General features: G+C 51.7%; 9 protein-coding genes across 9 annotated transcripts; 5 read left to right on the forward strand and 4 right to left on the reverse strand.

Annotated features, from left to right (window-relative positions):
- Positions 1-60: 60 nt before the first annotated feature.
- DACRYDRAFT_106100 (uncharacterized protein) lies at positions 61-3,130 on the reverse strand (the record flags this gene model as incomplete). Its single annotated transcript, XM_040768199.1, has 6 exons — positions 61-1,932; positions 1,985-2,240; positions 2,293-2,519; positions 2,572-2,786; positions 2,838-2,922; positions 2,978-3,130. The coding sequence occupies 6 exons, from the start codon at positions 3,128-3,130 to the stop codon at positions 61-63; spliced, it is 2,808 nt and encodes a 935-aa protein (XP_040630833.1).
- Positions 3,131-3,320: 190 nt separating this feature from the next.
- DACRYDRAFT_77739 (uncharacterized protein) lies at positions 3,321-4,233 on the forward strand (the record flags this gene model as incomplete). Its single annotated transcript, XM_040776287.1, has 7 exons — positions 3,321-3,400; positions 3,447-3,510; positions 3,559-3,700; positions 3,763-3,791; positions 3,847-3,934; positions 3,985-4,111; positions 4,164-4,233. The coding sequence occupies exons 3-7, from the start codon at positions 3,562-3,564 to the stop codon at positions 4,231-4,233; spliced, it is 453 nt and encodes a 150-aa protein (XP_040630834.1). The 5' UTR covers positions 3,321-3,400; positions 3,447-3,510; positions 3,559-3,561.
- Positions 4,234-4,757: 524 nt separating this feature from the next.
- Positions 4,758-5,173, forward strand: DACRYDRAFT_21323 (uncharacterized protein; the record flags this gene model as incomplete). Its single annotated transcript, XM_040772339.1, has 1 exon — positions 4,758-5,173. A coding segment is annotated over exon 1 (242 nt), but the record flags the coding sequence as incomplete, so codon positions are not given.
- A 1,157-nt stretch (positions 5,174-6,330) lies between these two features.
- Positions 6,331-8,565, reverse strand: DACRYDRAFT_21324 (plus-3-domain-containing protein). Its single transcript, XM_040772340.1, has 9 exons — positions 8,407-8,565; positions 8,263-8,358; positions 8,048-8,208; positions 7,911-7,996; positions 7,544-7,862; positions 7,359-7,489; positions 7,189-7,308; positions 6,800-7,134; positions 6,331-6,750 (listed from the first exon to the last, which is right to left on the reverse strand). The coding sequence occupies exons 1-9, from the start codon at positions 8,532-8,534 to the stop codon at positions 6,555-6,557; spliced, it is 1,572 nt and encodes a 523-aa protein (XP_040630836.1). The 5' UTR covers positions 8,535-8,565; the 3' UTR covers positions 6,331-6,554.
- A 407-nt stretch (positions 8,566-8,972) lies between these two features.
- Positions 8,973-10,434, forward strand: DACRYDRAFT_115230 (PLP-dependent transferase; the record flags this gene model as incomplete). Its single annotated transcript, XM_040769959.1, has 4 exons — positions 8,973-9,241; positions 9,293-9,743; positions 9,794-10,225; positions 10,273-10,434. 4 exons carry the CDS (start codon positions 8,973-8,975, stop codon positions 10,432-10,434), a joined length of 1,314 nt encoding a protein of 437 aa, XP_040630837.1.
- A 65-nt stretch (positions 10,435-10,499) lies between these two features.
- DACRYDRAFT_49850 (TLD-domain-containing protein) lies at positions 10,500-11,359 on the reverse strand (the record flags this gene model as incomplete). The annotated part of the gene is made up of 2 exons (XM_040774946.1): positions 10,500-10,656; positions 10,713-11,359. 2 exons carry the CDS (start codon positions 11,357-11,359, stop codon positions 10,500-10,502), a joined length of 804 nt encoding a protein of 267 aa, XP_040630838.1.
- A 1,856-nt stretch (positions 11,360-13,215) lies between these two features.
- Positions 13,216-13,542, forward strand: DACRYDRAFT_30942 (uncharacterized protein; the record flags this gene model as incomplete). The annotated part of the gene is made up of 1 exon (XM_040774343.1): positions 13,216-13,542. A coding segment is annotated over one exon (327 nt), but the record flags the coding sequence as incomplete, so codon positions are not given.
- Positions 13,543-14,905: 1,363 nt separating this feature from the next.
- DACRYDRAFT_49314 (SRF-like protein) lies at positions 14,906-15,397 on the reverse strand (the record flags this gene model as incomplete). Its single annotated transcript, XM_040774891.1, has 5 exons — positions 14,906-15,042; positions 15,099-15,117; positions 15,167-15,223; positions 15,277-15,309; positions 15,362-15,397. 5 exons carry the CDS (start codon positions 15,395-15,397, stop codon positions 14,906-14,908), a joined length of 282 nt encoding a protein of 93 aa, XP_040630840.1.
- A 336-nt stretch (positions 15,398-15,733) lies between these two features.
- DACRYDRAFT_21325 (DnaJ-domain-containing protein) lies at positions 15,734-16,733 on the forward strand. The gene is made up of 3 exons (XM_040772341.1): positions 15,734-15,977; positions 16,032-16,309; positions 16,359-16,733. Exons 1-3 carry the CDS (start codon positions 15,800-15,802, stop codon positions 16,593-16,595), a joined length of 693 nt encoding a protein of 230 aa, XP_040630841.1. The 5' UTR covers positions 15,734-15,799; the 3' UTR covers positions 16,596-16,733.
- The last annotated feature ends 325 nt before the right edge of the window (positions 16,734-17,058 follow it).

Genomic DNA, 17,058 nt, shown 5'->3' on the forward strand with positions numbered 1-17,058 from the left:
AAAAAGCCACTCGTACACATAATTTTGCTATTGCTACATTTCCATTCTTGGTACAGCCATTCACTGTTGTCCCTGCTGTGGCCACACACCACTCGTTGGATATCCTGTCGGCCATTGCAGTTGTTGACCCTGCTGACCCTGTGGGAAGGTGGGAAATGGTTGCTGTTGTTGCTGCTGCTGTTGCTGCTGTTGTTGTTGCTGAAACTGTGCCGCAGCGGCAGCTTGGGCAAGGAGGAACTGCTGCGCCTGGTTCTGCACCTGGGGTAGCAGCCTCTGAATGAATGCTGCTCTGTTAGGCACCGGGATCTTTGATAAGACTTGGGGCAAAACGAGCGGATTGTCATTGACAATCGTGGCGAGCGCTGGCAGTTGTAGGTGCTGCTGTTGCCGTTGCTGCCGTTGCTGTTGTTGTTGCTGAACTACCTGCTGCTGGACAAATTGCTGTTGCTGTTGCTGTTGCTGCGCTTGTTGGAGCTGCATCTGGTATTGAAGTTGCTGCTGAGACCATTGTGTCATCCGAGGCGTGGACCCTATTTGGGGGTTGGGAGTCACCCTGCCTTGTTGACCACTGATAGCAATCTGTCCAGGAACACCAAGGCGAGCTTGTTGAGCCTGGACCTGCTGCATACGCTGTTGCTGCTGAGTATTGGGAACGACACGAGGATTGAGCTGGGCAGCTGCAGGCATCAATGCGGGCGTCGACGCAGTCTGCGAGGCTGGTGTTGCGACGCGCTGTCCCTGAAGTACTGGCGTAGGCATCTGTTGGACCTGCATGCTTGGGGTGGCCTGATGTGGCGAAATTGTAGGCGTGGGTCCGCGTTGGTGCTGCTCTGCCGGTGTTGACACCCTCTGCTGACCAGGCATGTGGCTGGCAGGTTGAGGCTGAGGTTGTTGGAGCTGTGCCAGGGCTTGTTGCTGCGATCCTTCAGCCACACCGCGATTCTGGCTAGCAGCATGTGCCATGGCCTGCTTCCCCAACATGAGAGCCCGACCGAGTCGAGGGTCACCCTGCGCCTGAGCATTGCGCAACACGGCGGTGAACCCTGCCTTTTCGGTATCCGTCAAGCTTGTCAAACCCTGTGACTCTTGCAGATAGGCCAGGGCCGCACGGTTCAGCAGTTCGTCTGAGATCTGCCCATTCCCAGCACCTCCACCTGTACGTTGTGGATTGCCCTGAGACATTGCCCGATTGACATATGAACTCTGCTGCATGGCTGCGGACGTATTCACAATGCCAGCTTGTGTATTTAGCATTGTCTGACTGGGGGGTTGTCTCATATTCGCCAAAGCTGCCATGTTCTGCAAACTCGCGGGGTTCACAATGTTGCCTAGATGCTGCTGGCTGGCGTTCGCGAGAGCTTGCATGTAGTAAGGATGTTGTGGGTTGAGAGCAGCGAAAGCCGCAGGCACGCCCATATTCAAGTGCGGCATGTGGGTGGCGGCCGCGTCGGGCATAGAAGGAGCCCCACTTGCCGCGAGTCCGGACTGCGGCGATGTCTGTGTAGATGGTACGGTGCTCGGTCCAGTGGCAGGTTGCGAAGGGCCACGATTGACTTGCACGGTTACTTTTGCCTTCTTCTTCGGACCCTGGTTCGTGGCAGCGTTCTGTGCCAAGGCAGCAAGCGGGACATTCGAGGATGCTGGGGAAGGACTCGGGGCAACGCTGGAGCCCGGCCTTGCGGCGATTGAAGAACCAACAGCGGCTGCTGCTGCCGCCGCCGCCGTCTGAGAGATAGGAACAACTGGCCTCGCGGGACCAGGGCGCATATTTATCTTCTTCTTTGAGGTCGCGCTTGCTGGAGTAGCAGACGGACCAGCAGATATCGTGGTGGCAACAGACGGTGCCCGAACATTGGTATTGATGGGCGGAGGAGGGGCGGGGCCACCACTGGATTGATCGGGTGGTTTGGCTTGTATGGGTAAAGCGAGGCCCTGCTGAAGGACGTGAGGGGATTAGATGCACGGGCACAAGTGGCATACGCACCAAAAATCCCTGCTGCAGTTCTGACTTTGGGACTGATGGGGCCTTCTTCGGCTTTGGCGGTATTTTCTTCTTCAGTCCAGACTTATCCACCATATCTACCGCGCCGGAAGGGAGAGGTGGTTGAGAGACAGGAGGAGCCGGTGCTTGCGGTGCTGGAATAATCGGGTGTTGTGCAGGAACAGCCTGCTGGGCAGTGGTAGTTGCTTCACTTGCCTTCCGGTCCCTCGCTTTGAGCATGAGCTCAAACCGAGATGTCCTAGGAAACCGGCTTTAGTATGACGGTAATAAATGAAGATGCGAGAACGCACCCTCGGGGCACAGCCGGCTTTCCAGCCCTCGGATCCATTACAGAAAGCAGCTTCGCCCGTTTCTCCCGTAGCGCAACATCCTCAGTGCTATCTCCGAGACGTTTGCGCTTGGTTCCCAACGAGAGTGTCTTACCGGAGCCTTCAATGTGACCTGCGATGAGTAACGCATTTGCAATACGAGACACAATCGGGTCTGGCGTTAAACAAAGAGGAGGAGCCGTTGCCAGCTGTCCACAGATGAGAACATATGCTAGACAAAGACGAGCGAATTACGCATACCAGTATGCTGGACTCAATGTTCAGAGCGTCCATATCGGACATGTTGGATCCATTTTTTCCATTGATGTTTGCGATATCGAGGAACAGAGACTCGGATGTGGGCCAAAGCACTCGTCGATCTCGGGCCACATCCTTTTTTGCTGGCTTCTCATCGGGATTCTTGGGCTGAGCATTGGGGTCATTCGCGTGCTTGCAGACTTCAACAATCATACATCCTACGTAACGATGAGCCCGCTGGGTCTAAACCCTTCGCCGTAAAGATATACCTTCGTAGAACGGCACTTTCCTATCTTCAAACACGGGTAATAGGTCGATGGGAAGAATCCGATCATGTACGCTCTTCAGCAGCGACTGGGCAATGTAATAGTCAGTTCAGTTCTCCAAATCGAGCTTATATGATACATACACTAAGCGCGCTGCTGTACGATAATGGCTTGGACTCTCCGAGGGTCCAATGCGAAGGATAGAGGTGGATAGAGAGGGAGGGCGGCGACTTTTCGTACTTTGACAACAAGTTTTTTGTCGCTTTTGCTGGATTATAGCAAGCCAATGAAGCCATGTTACAATGTAAGTGCCCAGAGAGCCGTGTGGTCAACGCCGCGTTGGAGAGTCACACACGAGTCAACGCCACTGCCGCAGTGAGGGCGCGCATGCTTTCGGAGATAACGCCATCTAATCGCCGCATTCGAACAGCGTTGACTGAAACGGCGGATGTACATATATCCCCAATCTGTTTCCCGCCCTTATGAGGACCACTTGCACAAAGCTAGCAAAGTTACCCATAACAGCACTCAGACCATATATACCCTCTCAATCACGCCGGGTTGCTGTACGTGCTTCGCACTCCCAAGACGCCATCATGTCATCCTTCGAAGATCGGCAATCTTGGAACCGAATGGCGGATTCAATGCAACATTTCCAGTTACTTTCGCCTGACTTGTGAGTGAGCACCTGGACACAATCCCTCCCATTGAATAACCCATGCAGTCAATGAATTGTATGAAGTGGGTCTTCGGACCCTGCTGTTGTGGTTGTGCTTATCGTGGTAACGACTGGCAGACTGCGGACCGCAAACGACTGGGACCATCTCTCCTTGCTTTCTTCCGACAAGCTATGGACTTTATACATCGTAAGTTGAGAAGCTTTTCACGCGGATACGGTTCGTTATGATCTCATACCCCCACCTGCCAGACCTCGAGATGCATCACGGGATAGAAGAAGTGTGGTCCAAGGCTCTTCTTTCTTCAGCATGTGATCGTTGATGACGTTGTACAGCAACATATCTTCCCCGTTCTTCAACGAAAGATGCCCGATTTTGCAAAAGGCGCTAAGCATCGCAATTCTCACAAGGGTATTCACGAAGGTGAGCGACATCCTCCTGTTCGTACTGGTCTTTCGAATTGCGGTTCAAAGGTCTCGACCGATTGGAGGCATTGATAAAAGATTACCGTAATGATCCGAAAACATACTCTCCTGTCGAATTTCGAGCCTGTCTAGACTCTTTCCGAGATGTACTTTTTTCTCATTTGGATGAAGAAGTGTAAGCCGACCGTTTCCTCATGCATGAATGCCTGGCGCTAACCGTCGGAAAGAGCAGATTTGCAAGGCGAGAATCTCAAGAAATTCTGTACTCTCGCAGAGGTTCAGCGTTTGCCTATGTGATGTATCCGTGGAATCCAGGGCATCCGAATCAATATCAAAGAGCTATTTGCGTGGTTTTCGTTAACAGGAATCTGAGCTGAACCGTGAACCGTGCCTTTTTACCAATTAAGGGGGCGCCTGGAGGTGGCCGATGAGCGGTTTGCAAATTCCGCATGGCTCGGATTCCAGGGTTCATGACCATCATCCGACATGAACACTTCTGATGGGCGCTTAACATGCAGCGTCAATCTTTCTGCTCCTAGATACCCTACCATCACGTCCTCATAACACTCTCTGAGCCATTCCACCGCTCGATGCTCACGGGGATGGAAGATCGATTGCAACGATCCTCGTCGGTCACCTCGACAACCAGCCAGGCTCCCCCGTCTTACGACAGCTCGCAGCTCGACTATTTCCGAGAACTCGAACAAATCTTAGAGGAACCGGCATCATCAGTTCTAGCTGCATCTCCATCAATCCAGGGCAATGTTGTCCTCCAATCAGCACCCAGTGTAGCGGGGGTCCAGCCTATTCTCCCTCATTCGAACTCGGAGCCGACTGAGCTGCGAGCCCGAAATCGAACGTTGACACACACTGCAGAAATTGACGCTCGCAGATTTGAGCGATCAATCGCAGCTGAGGGCTCGAGAGATGTATGCCAATGCTGTGGAGAACGCCAGACATGGACTCGATCGGGGAACCCCTATGCAGCTACCTTCAAGTACTTCCAACGACGGGTCGTCTCGCGTGGAACGTGGGGTATCAAGGCCAGCTTCAATCGACGTGAGCAGTCGATCACCAGAAGTCGGCTCTCCGGCTACAACTTGCGGGTGCACTTGCGCATGTTGTCTAGAGAAGTGTGCCGTCGGATCCTCTGTCAACTCGGGGACTAGCTATCCAAGTCGCCCTGCTTCGATCCCGTCACCAAATACCAGCACTATCCCTTCCCCAGGCGCAGCACAAGGTGGATTAAGCAGCCGAGAAAGAGAAGAAGGCAAAGTGTTCTCGATGCCCCTTATGGCTGTTGTTATGCCTGTGTTAATGACAAGCGAAATGCAGAGACTGGCCAATAAAGCTGCTGGCCGGGCTTTAGAAATGTTCGAAGCGCACGCGCAAGCCGCCACGGACATCTCCGGGTACATTCGGGAAACATTTGAAACATCATTTCCTCAAGCTGTCTGGCATGTCGTTGTGGGTGAAGACTGGACGTGGGCTGTTACATATGGTGCGCCAGTTTCATTCAGTCTGCATGGCCAGAGACGTGAATTCAGTTCCAGAGAAGATGCACTATATGGTCTTCACCATTCAAGCTCTCCGATTCATCATCTTCGCTTCGCCAGGTGACAGGATCTACAGCAATGCCACCGCCATCGGCCGCATAGCCCATCCACACGTTGCGTCAAGGTTTTCACCCAATTCTAACAATGGTGTCCGTGTGCACGGCATTGCCATGGATTTGCGCTCACTAACGGCCGTAACTCAGATTGCTACACGTGCGTTTGACAGATTTCGCCAGGGAAGTTCCCGAGGACCAAACACCATTGCTGCGGAGATTAAGGAAGGTCTCGTCCAAACAACCTTGAGCGACAAAACCACCTCATGGCACGTTATTGTCGGTAATGATCATGGGAGCTGTATTGCTTACAGTAGGTTCTTTCCCCGCGATCACACTAATTCTCTGCACTAATGCACACGTCCCAGCACAATTTCTTCACTGTACGGTTGGGACGTTGACCTGCCTCATTTGGAACACCCAAAGCAGGTCATCGGGCTCATCTCGTCCAACCACACAGCAGTCTCATCAGCAGTCTTTCTCTCCCAACGCAACACAGCATGTGGATTATCGTCATTCCTACATGCCATCTTCTCCGCCGAATATGCAACGTGTTAGTTCCGAACCCTCCAATCCCAGAGGTCATTATCTTCAGCGGACGTATCCCCTGTTCCCTTCTGGTGAACCACAACGATCTCCAGGAGGCTGATATTCGCTCCAGTCAATTAGCTGTCTCATCTCTACCGTTTCCAGCTTATATGCCTCTGCACTGGTTCCATGTGTTCGGGAACGCTCACTCGACTGATCACGGAATGGTATATACGGTTTATACATTTGCAAGCACATTTATTTCAAAATACAGTGTAATAGTTTCGTGAGAGTATGAATGATATACGAGTTAACAGTTGACGGGAATGCGTGTTGGCGTTGTCCCCTCTACATGGTTTTTCTGAGATTACGAAGGTTACACGTTGAGACGTCGAATTGGAGGTTTACAAATCTACTACCAACAACACGAGGACAGATAAGAAGGGGAGAGCAGTAACTTTCAAGCTCCAAAAGCGCTCTCTCAGAAATCCCCCAGATCCAGGTCAATGCTAGTAGCCAGTTTCGATTCGAGGCGAGGAACTGCCTTTTTCGGACTAGGAGATGGGCTTCCTGCTGGCGTGATGGCGCGAGGTGTTAGAAGGCCTCCACCGTCCAAAGCCAAAGGTTGTATCGCATCCTTAGAGGTGTCTTGAGGGCCGAGCACAGGTGTATTCCCTCTGTGCGAAGTTAGATGTACACAACTTCGGAATTAACGAGTCGACGTACGTGGAATGCAGTTTGCGAACTACTGGAGGTCTTAAGCCACCTTGGCGCCTCCTTTCTTCCGCTTCGGCTGCTTCAGCTTTTCGAATACGTTCGATATTGGCTTTGCGATTCCGCTCATTCACCTTCGCGAAGGTGTCCTCCATGACAGTTGGAGCAGGCGATGCTCGTTCCTGCGCTAGGGTGAGTGTATCCAGCCGCTGAACTTCCGCTAGATTGTGGCGCGCCAGAGCGAGTGCGCGTTCTTGATGTAGCCTGGACTTCTCTGCTTTGGCTTGATGTGCATCCTTTTTACCGCTCATGCCGGCTTTGCGTTTGATCATTTGCGTTATTTCCTGCTATTAATGGATTCAGCTTCATCAATACAGTATCAAAGAGGCAAGTTGACACACATCGGTAGGCACCTTATGACGATATTCCTCTAATTTGATTGCTTTGGCTTCAATGTCAGCTCTCGAGGGAAGCTCGACATTATCCGTTTTGCATTGTGCCACGAGTCGATCAAACTCACGCTTAGATAGCGGTCTCAGTTAGCAAAATGTGTTGATAACGCCACGCTTACATCGGTAAAGGGGCTATTTGATATACGATCCATGTTGAAGGGTTTGGTCGACTTTCCGTGTTTCAGCAAGGCTTGCTGATTGAAGACTGTATCCTGAATCTTGTACGTCACAGGCGACTCAGCTGTCAATCCTGAAAGCCAGTCGTAAGATGCACTGAGTGCTTGCATGAGATAAATCGTCTCACCTACTATCTGGCAAACTCGATAGACGTTTTGCCCTTTGTCACCAGGACCAACCAAGAAACGAATCCAACAATCTTTTACAAGGTCCTCGAACTTTGGCATGCAACACCATTTCTCGATGAGATCTCGGCCAAGACGAACCTTCTCCAGATCCTCCTTTTCGAGCTTCTTTTCCTTTTCGTCCTTGGAATCCCGTCCTTGCCTCTTTTGTTCTTCTTCGTCCCATCGGGTCACCTGGCCCTCTTCTTCCTCATCTGACTCCTCCATATCACTTCCCGAGCCAGAATCAGACAGAGCACGTCGCGACTCTTCCCTTTTGGCCTGATGCAACATTCAGGACTGGGGTCAAAACAAGGAGGCTCTACTTACCCTGGCCGCATGTGCAGCACGCTTGGCCTTGAGCTCGTCCAACTTCTTTGCCTTCGTTTTGCTGGTTCCAGGAGCAATATGCTTACCTGTACAAATGAAATAAAGCGAGGCACGAAAGATGAAACAACGCCACTTACGTTTTGCTGCCTTAGAAACTGCCTCTTCATCATCCGATGTGGCTTGCCCCATGGCAATTTTGTGCATCCTCTCAAGTTTGATGCTATCTAAGTGTCGCTGCTGCTCTTCAAGACGCTGAGCGAGAATTCCTTCACGTTCCAATTCATTTAAATCCAATAATCTGACCAGTATTGTCATTTTGGGAGACATAGGAGACTGACGACGTGGCGCTTACGTTTCGCGGTCCTTCTCATCCTTGTACTTTCCTTCTAGCGGATAAAGATCAACCGCATCTTCCTCACTCTCCAAATCATCATCCGTCGTATCGTTGCTGAAACAGGTCAGACCGTCGTTGATGCTGCTGGGTGCATATCCTCACGGTCTCCGTCTTTTGGCCCTACCGTTCCGATCCGCGCCAGCTTGACGACGCTTTTTGCGAGGCTGGTCAGCCTCACCATCCCCAGCTAGTGCAAGCAGTTCATTGGAGATATCTTCGTCTGCAGACATTCCAGTCAATGTGTGCGAGAGAACGGACAAGTCGCGGTGAGAACAACGTTAACAATTGGAACGAGGAAAGGCTAACGGCAACTTCCAGGGACGTTTGATTCCGTCACCAATCGAAACAATGAATAACCAGCAAACGTAATTTATCATTGACCACTGAATCTCAAAATCCTTCAGTCCTACTGTGCCAACCCTGATACAACATCACTCTGTCAGCATTTTTCTTCAATTTCAACTATTTTGAATGGACTTCTCGGTATAATCATCGGTTAAGCGCTGTTCCGTGCCTGGTCTCCTGTCCGAATCCGACCAAACGCGTGTCGCGGACCGATGTAAGCCGAGCATGTTGGCAGCAGATAAAGTGTCAAGCAGACCGAGTGGCCAAGTCTCGTTTATTCACCCTCATATCTTAACTCACAAGTTAGACGACACTGCTTGCACATGTCTGCTACTCTGGATCCTCTCGTCGAGTGTCGCCCGCACTTCCCTGCCCTCACGGGTGACTATATCTTTGCCGATAGTGCTGGAGGTTCTCAGTGTCTGAAAGCCGCAGCAGACGAGGTCGCAGATTACTTGATCAACAGCAATGTTCAGCATGGCGCCGACTATTCTGTCTCTGTCAAGGCGACGCAAAGGGTACAGATGGGAGTCGATGCGACAAGGATTCTCATGAACGCCGAATCATCTGATGAGATCGTGTTTGGCAGCAGGTGCGCCGAGCTTATCTAGCATGCCACAACTTACATCTGAGGCTTTTCCAGTTCGACTCAGCTGATCGAGAACCTCGCCCGCGCTTATACAGATCTTGAGTCGGACGATGAGATAGTCGTCTCGCTCACCGATCATGAAGCCAATACTGGTCCCTGGACTCGTTTGGCAGCCCGGTACAACCTCAAGTTTCACATCTGGACACCAAAGCCGCTCAATCCATCTAACCCATTCTCAGTCTCGTTGACTCTGGACGGGCTCATCCCACTGTTGTCGTCCAAGACTCGTATCGTCGCTTTTACAGCATGCTCGAACATCCTTGGAGAGTTGACCGATGTGAAAGGCTTCGTTAAGGCGATCAGGGAAAAGACGCGGGGCGGAAAGGGTGAACGCAGACAGGCCAGGGGTGCTGAAGTCTGTGTCGATTGCGTTGCGTATGCGCCACATAGACGTATCGACGTACAGGACTGGGATGTTGATTATTGCGTATTCTCCTACTACAAGGTCTGCACATTGTTCATCACACACCCGCGATCTTTGACATGGTTTGGAAGGTGTATGGTCCTCATGCCTCAGCTCTTTACGCTCGACTGTCGTCGCTTGCCACGCTGTCTTCTCTTGCGCACTTCTTTTTCACTCCCGCACCGGCAAAGGCGATGAAGTTGCAGCCCGGAGGTGCCGGCTACGAATTGACATACGGCACTAGTATGGTGCTCCCATACATTCGCTCGCTTGGTGGACCCAACGGCGACCTTGATGTTGCGTTCAAACGAATGGCAGGACAGGAAGGACTGCTCGTCACTAAGCTGATCGGCTATCTTACTTCGGACGCAAGCTACAAGAAGGGTGTTCGCATTGTTGGGTATGAAGGTATCGATAGCCTCAAGAGGGCTCCAACAATCAGCTTCATCGTTGTTGGCGATGATGGCTTAACAAAGAAAGTGCAGAGCAAGGATATTGTGGCTACCTTCGACAAGAAAGGAAACGTGAGTGGTACCCGACGACTGTCAATTCTCAGCTGATCAGTTGGCAGATGGGTATTCGTTGGGGGCATTTCTACGCATACAGACTTTGCAGCGCACTGATGGGAGAGAGCTCCGCTGTAGACGGAGTTGTTCGCGTCTCTTTCGTGCATTACAACACCACCAAGGAAGTCGATCGTCTCATTGCCGTTTTTGAGGAGATATTAGCTTGAATTTACATGGAGTACAATTACAGAAAAGGAAGGGATTGTCTTATATGAGAGAATGATGAGAGACTCTATAAACCCACTCGCCATACCTCCAGTCCGACGCACGAAAATCGACCCTTGACTCCATCAGTGGTGTAGCAAAGCGGCTCGTTCTCAAAGCAAGGACATCTTTCAGAATAACCTCGATCAAACGCCGAGTCTAGATACAGCCCTGTTCGACCATCACTATGTTAAGTTAGCATGGCTCCGTTGTATGCACAAAAGCACAAAACAACACGCACCCTCCGCCGAACGATATATAGTCATCTTCGCAAAGGGCGACGTAATCGTTCTTCCCACTCCATTTGAATACCTTAATGCTTCCTGCCTCCTCACCCTTGGGCAGAACAACCAGCTTCCAGAGGAAACTTTCTCCACTGCCATAATACGAGCCTCCGCCCATCCTGATCTTTTCTCCAATCCACACTCCAAACACACCTCCTCGCTCGTCTCGCACAGCAAGAACACACCCTCCAATGCTCGGATTCGGAGGTTCGAATGACTTCGCAATTTCGCGATAGAAGGTGTGAATTGAGATGCCATGCTGGTCGAGGGAGTACAGAAGCGTCCAGGACTTAGGTAGTCGAGCTAACGGGGGCAACCAAGGTCTGATCAAAGCTGCAACTTCTGCGAGGAGAACCGGAGACGTTTGCAAGCCCCGCCCTCGTAGATCAACCTTTTCCGTCAGGAGGCGCCGCTTCGAGTCAGTAATGGAAGGGTCGGAGCGCCAATCCCCTTTGTCCCAGTCGAATTCTGGCTCCCAAAAGCCAGGGGCTCCAGTCGGCGGGGCTGTTGGATGATGGTGCGCAGCAAATGGAGAGCTGTGAGCCCAGGTAGACGAGAGTGATGAGGCAATAGACGGCGCGTAAGGTTTGGGAGAGGTAGACATTTGTGGGTTTTTGGGTACAGACGAGGCAAGAGGGGGACTTGCAGCAGCATGAGAAAATAAGGATGCAACGCCACGAGAAAAAGTCCGCCTCAAGCTGTCGTAACGTGAGGGAGATGTGGATGGCGAGCTGTCTCGCGACCTTGATCGTGCAACGTGCCTTTCGGCGGCCGTCGTGGTCGCCGTCGAAGGTCCAGGATCGGTTGCACGTTCTTCCCGAGAGAGTCGTGGATGAGATGCTTCAGAGGAGGGAGACATGCTGAGATCGCTGAGCGGTGGCGAAACAGCGGTCGGCGACGTTTCTAAAGACGGTTCTGCCTCGACTCCCTCCGGTGTTGTGACGACCTGGCGTGGATGCCAGTACATCGGCTCGTCTTCATGCTCGATGAGTTCGCGTACGACGCGCTCTTTGCGGTCTTTCACGCGTTCATGAGCTCGATCAAAGAAGTCTTCCTTGATAGGATCTACGTCTAGCTGAGGTGGCTCGAATGATAGCAGCTCGTGGACGCCCAAGGGTTCGTAATGCGCACTCGCAACAAACGAGCCGAATTCAGGGGACTGGGGAGTTCTCAAGCCAGGTATAGGGATTGGCCTTGTGGGAGTAATAGGAGCCTTAGCCATAGACGACTCAGGTGCAAAGATCGAGTTGGAAGCGGCGTGGGTAAGCAGACTGGCTAGGTGATCGTTAGACGCATTCGGAGACGGCGTCTGTGGGGTCGCCGTCGATGATTCTGGGAGAGGAATGAGGGAGGGGATATCCAAGCTCGACATCGCTCCAAGTCAGAGGAGCCTCTTGAAAGGTGTTCGTCGTCCAGCCTAGTTGATCGTTGTGTTTGAGGTGGTTGAGGGAGACAACGTTGGACGTTGTTTGAACGTGCTGCGGTCACTGCTTGGGGCGTCTAAATCAGGTGCGCGTGACGGATCCTTGACGGTAACCAATGAGCCCCTTGTGATTGATGATTTGGAGTTGACGAAACTTTTTGATCGTTCGCTGATGACCTCTTCTTGTCACATCGAAACACTCAAATCCATCCTCTGCGGCACGTGTTATGGGAACCTTATTGGATGCTAATGCAGTAATGCTCGAACCGCAAAGCTCGTCAGAACACTACACAATTCGTGAGGCAACTTGGGCTGGACGTGGCATGTTTTCCAACGCCGGAATTCCTGCCAACACCATAGTCCTGGAATCTGCGGAACCCATAGCTCATGTGATTCTGCAACCTTTTCGCCATGAAGTTTGCGATTGGTGTTTTGCCTACGATAATGGCAAGAGATGGCCAATCTCTTACGAAATAGACGACAAAAAGACACGACGTGGGGTAGCTTGGTTCTGCTCCGAAGAATGCTACCAGAAATGGCACGAAAAGATGGGAAACATCGGAATAGAGGCTTGGATCGCTCTCGATCAGGCACTAACAACTTTCCGACGAGCACGAAGCAAGGAAAAAACACCCCCAGTCGTTCTAATCAAGAACTCTTCATCAAAAGACGAGATTGAGAACATTTGGTCCGACGGCAACGACAAGGCAGTATCAATAACAAATGCACGGTTCGAAGAACAGCCAAGTAAAGCTCAACGGCGCCTTCTCCGAGAATCGCAGCAAGCAGCTCTACGCAATACAGATGAAGATGATGCGTTTCTTCTGCTCACGGGTATTTTGTCACTCCACCGCGCGGGCCCATACGACGAATCCTCTTCGAGACCCATACCACCGACGTGGCAGGCCCTGCTAGAGCTTCAACCCAGCATATCGTTATACCTGAAGTCCGAATCGCCCATCAAGAGACACATCGCCGCCTTGCATCTTCTTCTCTGCATTCTTCCTCTGTCGCTCTTACCGTACTGCACGGCACTTAACGCACTTCGCTTCTATACTCGAGACGCTTGTAACTCTTTTGGGATTCGTTCACAAACCCATGGTTCCGAGTCCGAGTTTCTAGGATATGGTGTTTGGCCCTCAGCATCCTACTTTAACCACTCCTGCCAGCCAAATATTCGCAAAGACACTCCAGGTCGCGCATGGGTTTTCCAGACCAATCGAGATATTGGTTCCGATGAGGAGTTGCGCATCAGCTACCTTGGTGACACTGCACCGGAGGAGATGGGCGTCGATGACAGGAGGAAGCAACTCAGACAAACGTGGGGTTTCGACTGCGACTGCCTACTTTGTCTTGCACAACTTGGGGCGAACTAGCATCCAACTCCATCTATTACCGAATCCAGTGACCCGAGGGTACTACACGACATGGAAACACATCCTAAAGAGGATACCATAGAAATACAGCAAGGCTGATGGGACGGAAACTTCCGGAGTAATGTCCATAGAACGCTCTGATAATATTATTGAATTCGTGCTCTTTTTGCTACACCCAGATCCGCTTCTAGAATCCCGAATGTGTTCTCTGCGCCAATGTCATTGTCTTGTTCCTGATGGGGGGTACCACCGGTTTCTGGGGGAGATATGGGGGTTGTGGATGACAACGGGCGTTTCAGGGCAGTCTCGGCGAAAGAGGGTGTATAAACCATAGGCGTAGTGGCTTTCGGGATTCCTACCCTGTCTCGACTATCTCCAAAAGACCACGGTTCCGATCCCCCTCTGTCGCCTTGACCCAGCGCTTCTAGCCAGGAAAGGTCGGGGGGCAGATTGTCGGGTTGGTGGGAGGGAAACTCCCGAGTTATGGCATTATGAGGCTGGCTCTGGGACTGTAGACTTCGAGACATGGTCCAGTCCATGTCGAGGGACTGATCAGAAGACGTTGAAGGACCTTGTGACGCTAACGGTTGGAAGATGGGATTATTGTACAGGTCGTGAAGTGTCGAGCTGTTTCCAAAACCGGGGTTCGGTGATGCAGAGGAACCGAGCTGTTGCGCGAGCTGAGGATGCGCAGCAAGGATTTCGTTGAGCGGCGCAGGGTGGGAATGTGCAGGAGTCAACAAATTCACGGGCCGCGAAATTGGCGGCTGGGTGAGGTGCGGAGGCTGATAGAGCGTCTGTCCGAAAGTGAGATGGATCCTGATATGTCAGAACATAAGTACAAACATTGAGCGGGCTGTTCGAACCCGGTACACCTGAGGATGGCATTGCATTGGACCAAGATGGTCTTCTGTCCGTGATGTGCGGCCTCGGCCACTCCTCACTCCGAGGATCATACGAATGCGGAATGGATGTTGGACCGTTTGAGCTGCCGTGGGCCGAGAATCCGTTATCGCTGTGCCAGCGAGCAGGACCGGCAGAAGAGGGCATGGCCGTGTTTCGGACAGAATTGGCCATCGGAGGTGGGGGAGCGTTGATGGAGGTAATGATAGGCGGTGGCTCTTCTCGTTTGATGGGCCGAGATGAAGGGGGTTCGGGGTTAGGAAGTGGAGGAGGAACAGCGAAGCGGCCTTCAGGCGCCAAGAGCTGGCTTTCCCCACCGGTCGATCCTTTGCCTTTGGGCCTACTTTGACTCATTTTGCCTTTGGCGGCGGTCACCTCACCACCTGAGTCGCTGTCATCGTCCGCACCGTCGCCTTTGTCAGTGGAGAAGTCGGAGGGCCCTTTGGTGTCACGATCGCCACTGTACTATTAACTGTGTCAACGAGAGCCTGCAATGGACTGGGCAAGCTCGACATACCTCCCGTTGACGAGTAAGCAGGGCGTTGATGTCGGTCGAACAATATTCATAGAGTTTGTGGTTGTGTCCTAATTTTTAGGAACAAATTAAGGGTAGTTGATCCTGCGCAGCTGTAAGTGCTGACCGAATACAATAACTGCCACCTGAAAGAATCAGCACCGGTCGAATGTAGTTTGGATGTCCTATACTCACATCGGCAGAGCAGAGAACGCCTAGCTCATACGCCTTCTTGAACAATCCATTCTTTCGCTGCGTCCCAGTCAACAAAACGCTCTGGAGATGGGAGGCATCAAAGCACACACTTTGAGGAAGGTGACAGAACGGTTTCGGTCATGCTATAGATGATGTTCATGAGGTTCGCGTTTCGTGAAGTTAAAGGGATTGTACCTGAATGGGCTGAATCTCGATCTTGCGTCGCCCCATGACGATTGACAGAAATGACAGAAAAGAGAGGGTTTATAGCGAGAATATCAGAGGAGGAGGAGGACCATTCGCTGTCTGTGTATTGACTGAGGATTGGGCAACAAGAGCTGTCGCATAGAGTAAAAGAGAAAGGAGGGCGGACTGCGGACTGCGGACTCTGCCGACGTTCAGAGGAGGAAAGGGCGCTGTGGGGATGAGGTCCAACTTATCATCCGAGGGTGCGGAGCCTGAATGAGCCCTTCTCTCGGCACAGGACACAACCGTCTCTATGACCGAGGCTAATTCGGCCATATTATCGGCTGCTTTCTCTTCTTTGCATCAACCACCACCCCTTGGATTTTCTTATCATTAGCTCATTTCCATCAATCAATCAAAACCTACTAACTACCTCTTACATGCCTCATGCTCCGTGCAACCGTATGCTGTAGATCGTCCGCAAACGCTTTCCGCTCATTCTCGACATCTCTGGTCACAAGAGCAGCTACGCTCGACTTGTCATATCCTTCTCATGGTCACCCAACACCCTACGAAATATTTCACCTTCCTCGCACGGCAACCCAAGATGAAATAAAAGAGAGATGTTCGTCCACCCATCTTCCCTTTCGTCTTATGAGATAACTCACTGCAACGGTAGATTATGAGCTGGTCCGCCTCCATCATCCTGACTCGCCTGTCTGCCGACATGAACCGGATAATGTTCGCCAAGAACGCTTCAAGGCCATCGCGAAAGCGTACGAAATTTTGAAGAGCAACCGTAACCCTGCTTATCTAAAAGAGCTTCATCGGCGGCAGACACAGCATGGGTACCCGAATTACAACCCCACAAGACGGCAGCAATATGCCTACCATTCTCTCGAGGAGGGTTCAATGGACGTAGGGAACGGCGACGTGTTCTTTGTTGTAACAATATTGGTGTGCCTCCTCAAATCGCCATGTCCCTTTGCTCTAACGGGCGATCTAGGCCATCCTTGGGTCAGTTGTACTCATCTATTCTCCCTTTTCTGCCAAAGAACGATTGGACGCACATCACGCCTCAGCATCACACGCACTGGCCGAGGCGAGAAGAGAGGCAAAGGAGTTGAGTGTGCATCGTAGAAAAAATCTTAGGAAGTGGATTGAAGAAGCCGGGTTAGAGGGCGTAACACCCAATGTAGGGCACGGTTCCGCACGCCGGCAGACTCCATCATCCAACAACTGAACGTGTAACTTGTCAGTTTGTACTTTTACAACGGCCATTCGATTGCCTGGCACGTTTGGTGTCCATTATTCGGAAGCTTGCGGGATGCCGACAATGCCAAGACCTTAGGACGTATGTAATAATATCTCGACATTGTGTCTTGTGACATCCTCCGTCCAGACATTATGGTGCACGTTGCAGCGGGGGGTACAAGGCATACCAGTACAAGGCTACTCATTCCCAAACCCATCCCCGGTGTTTTGTGCACTCCCCCCGACTGTTTCGTTGGTTGTACTTGCTTGCACGCTGTTGTACCTGTACTGATGGCTCACACTTGGCTGCGCAGCGAGGGTTTGGGTAGCGTGACCCTTAGGGTTAGGGTTAGGGTTAGGGTTAGGGTTAGGGTTAGGGTTAGGGTTAGGGTTAGGGTTAGGGTTAGGGTTAGGGTTAGGGTTAGGGTTAGGGTTAGGGTTAGGGTTAGGGT

The sequence above is a fragment of the Dacryopinax primogenitus genome (genome assembly GCF_000292625.1).
Source record: "Dacryopinax primogenitus strain DJM-731 SS1 chromosome Unknown DACRYscaffold_5, whole genome shotgun sequence".
Lineage (NCBI taxonomy): Eukaryota > Fungi > Basidiomycota > Dacrymycetes > Dacrymycetales > Dacrymycetaceae > Dacryopinax > Dacryopinax primogenitus.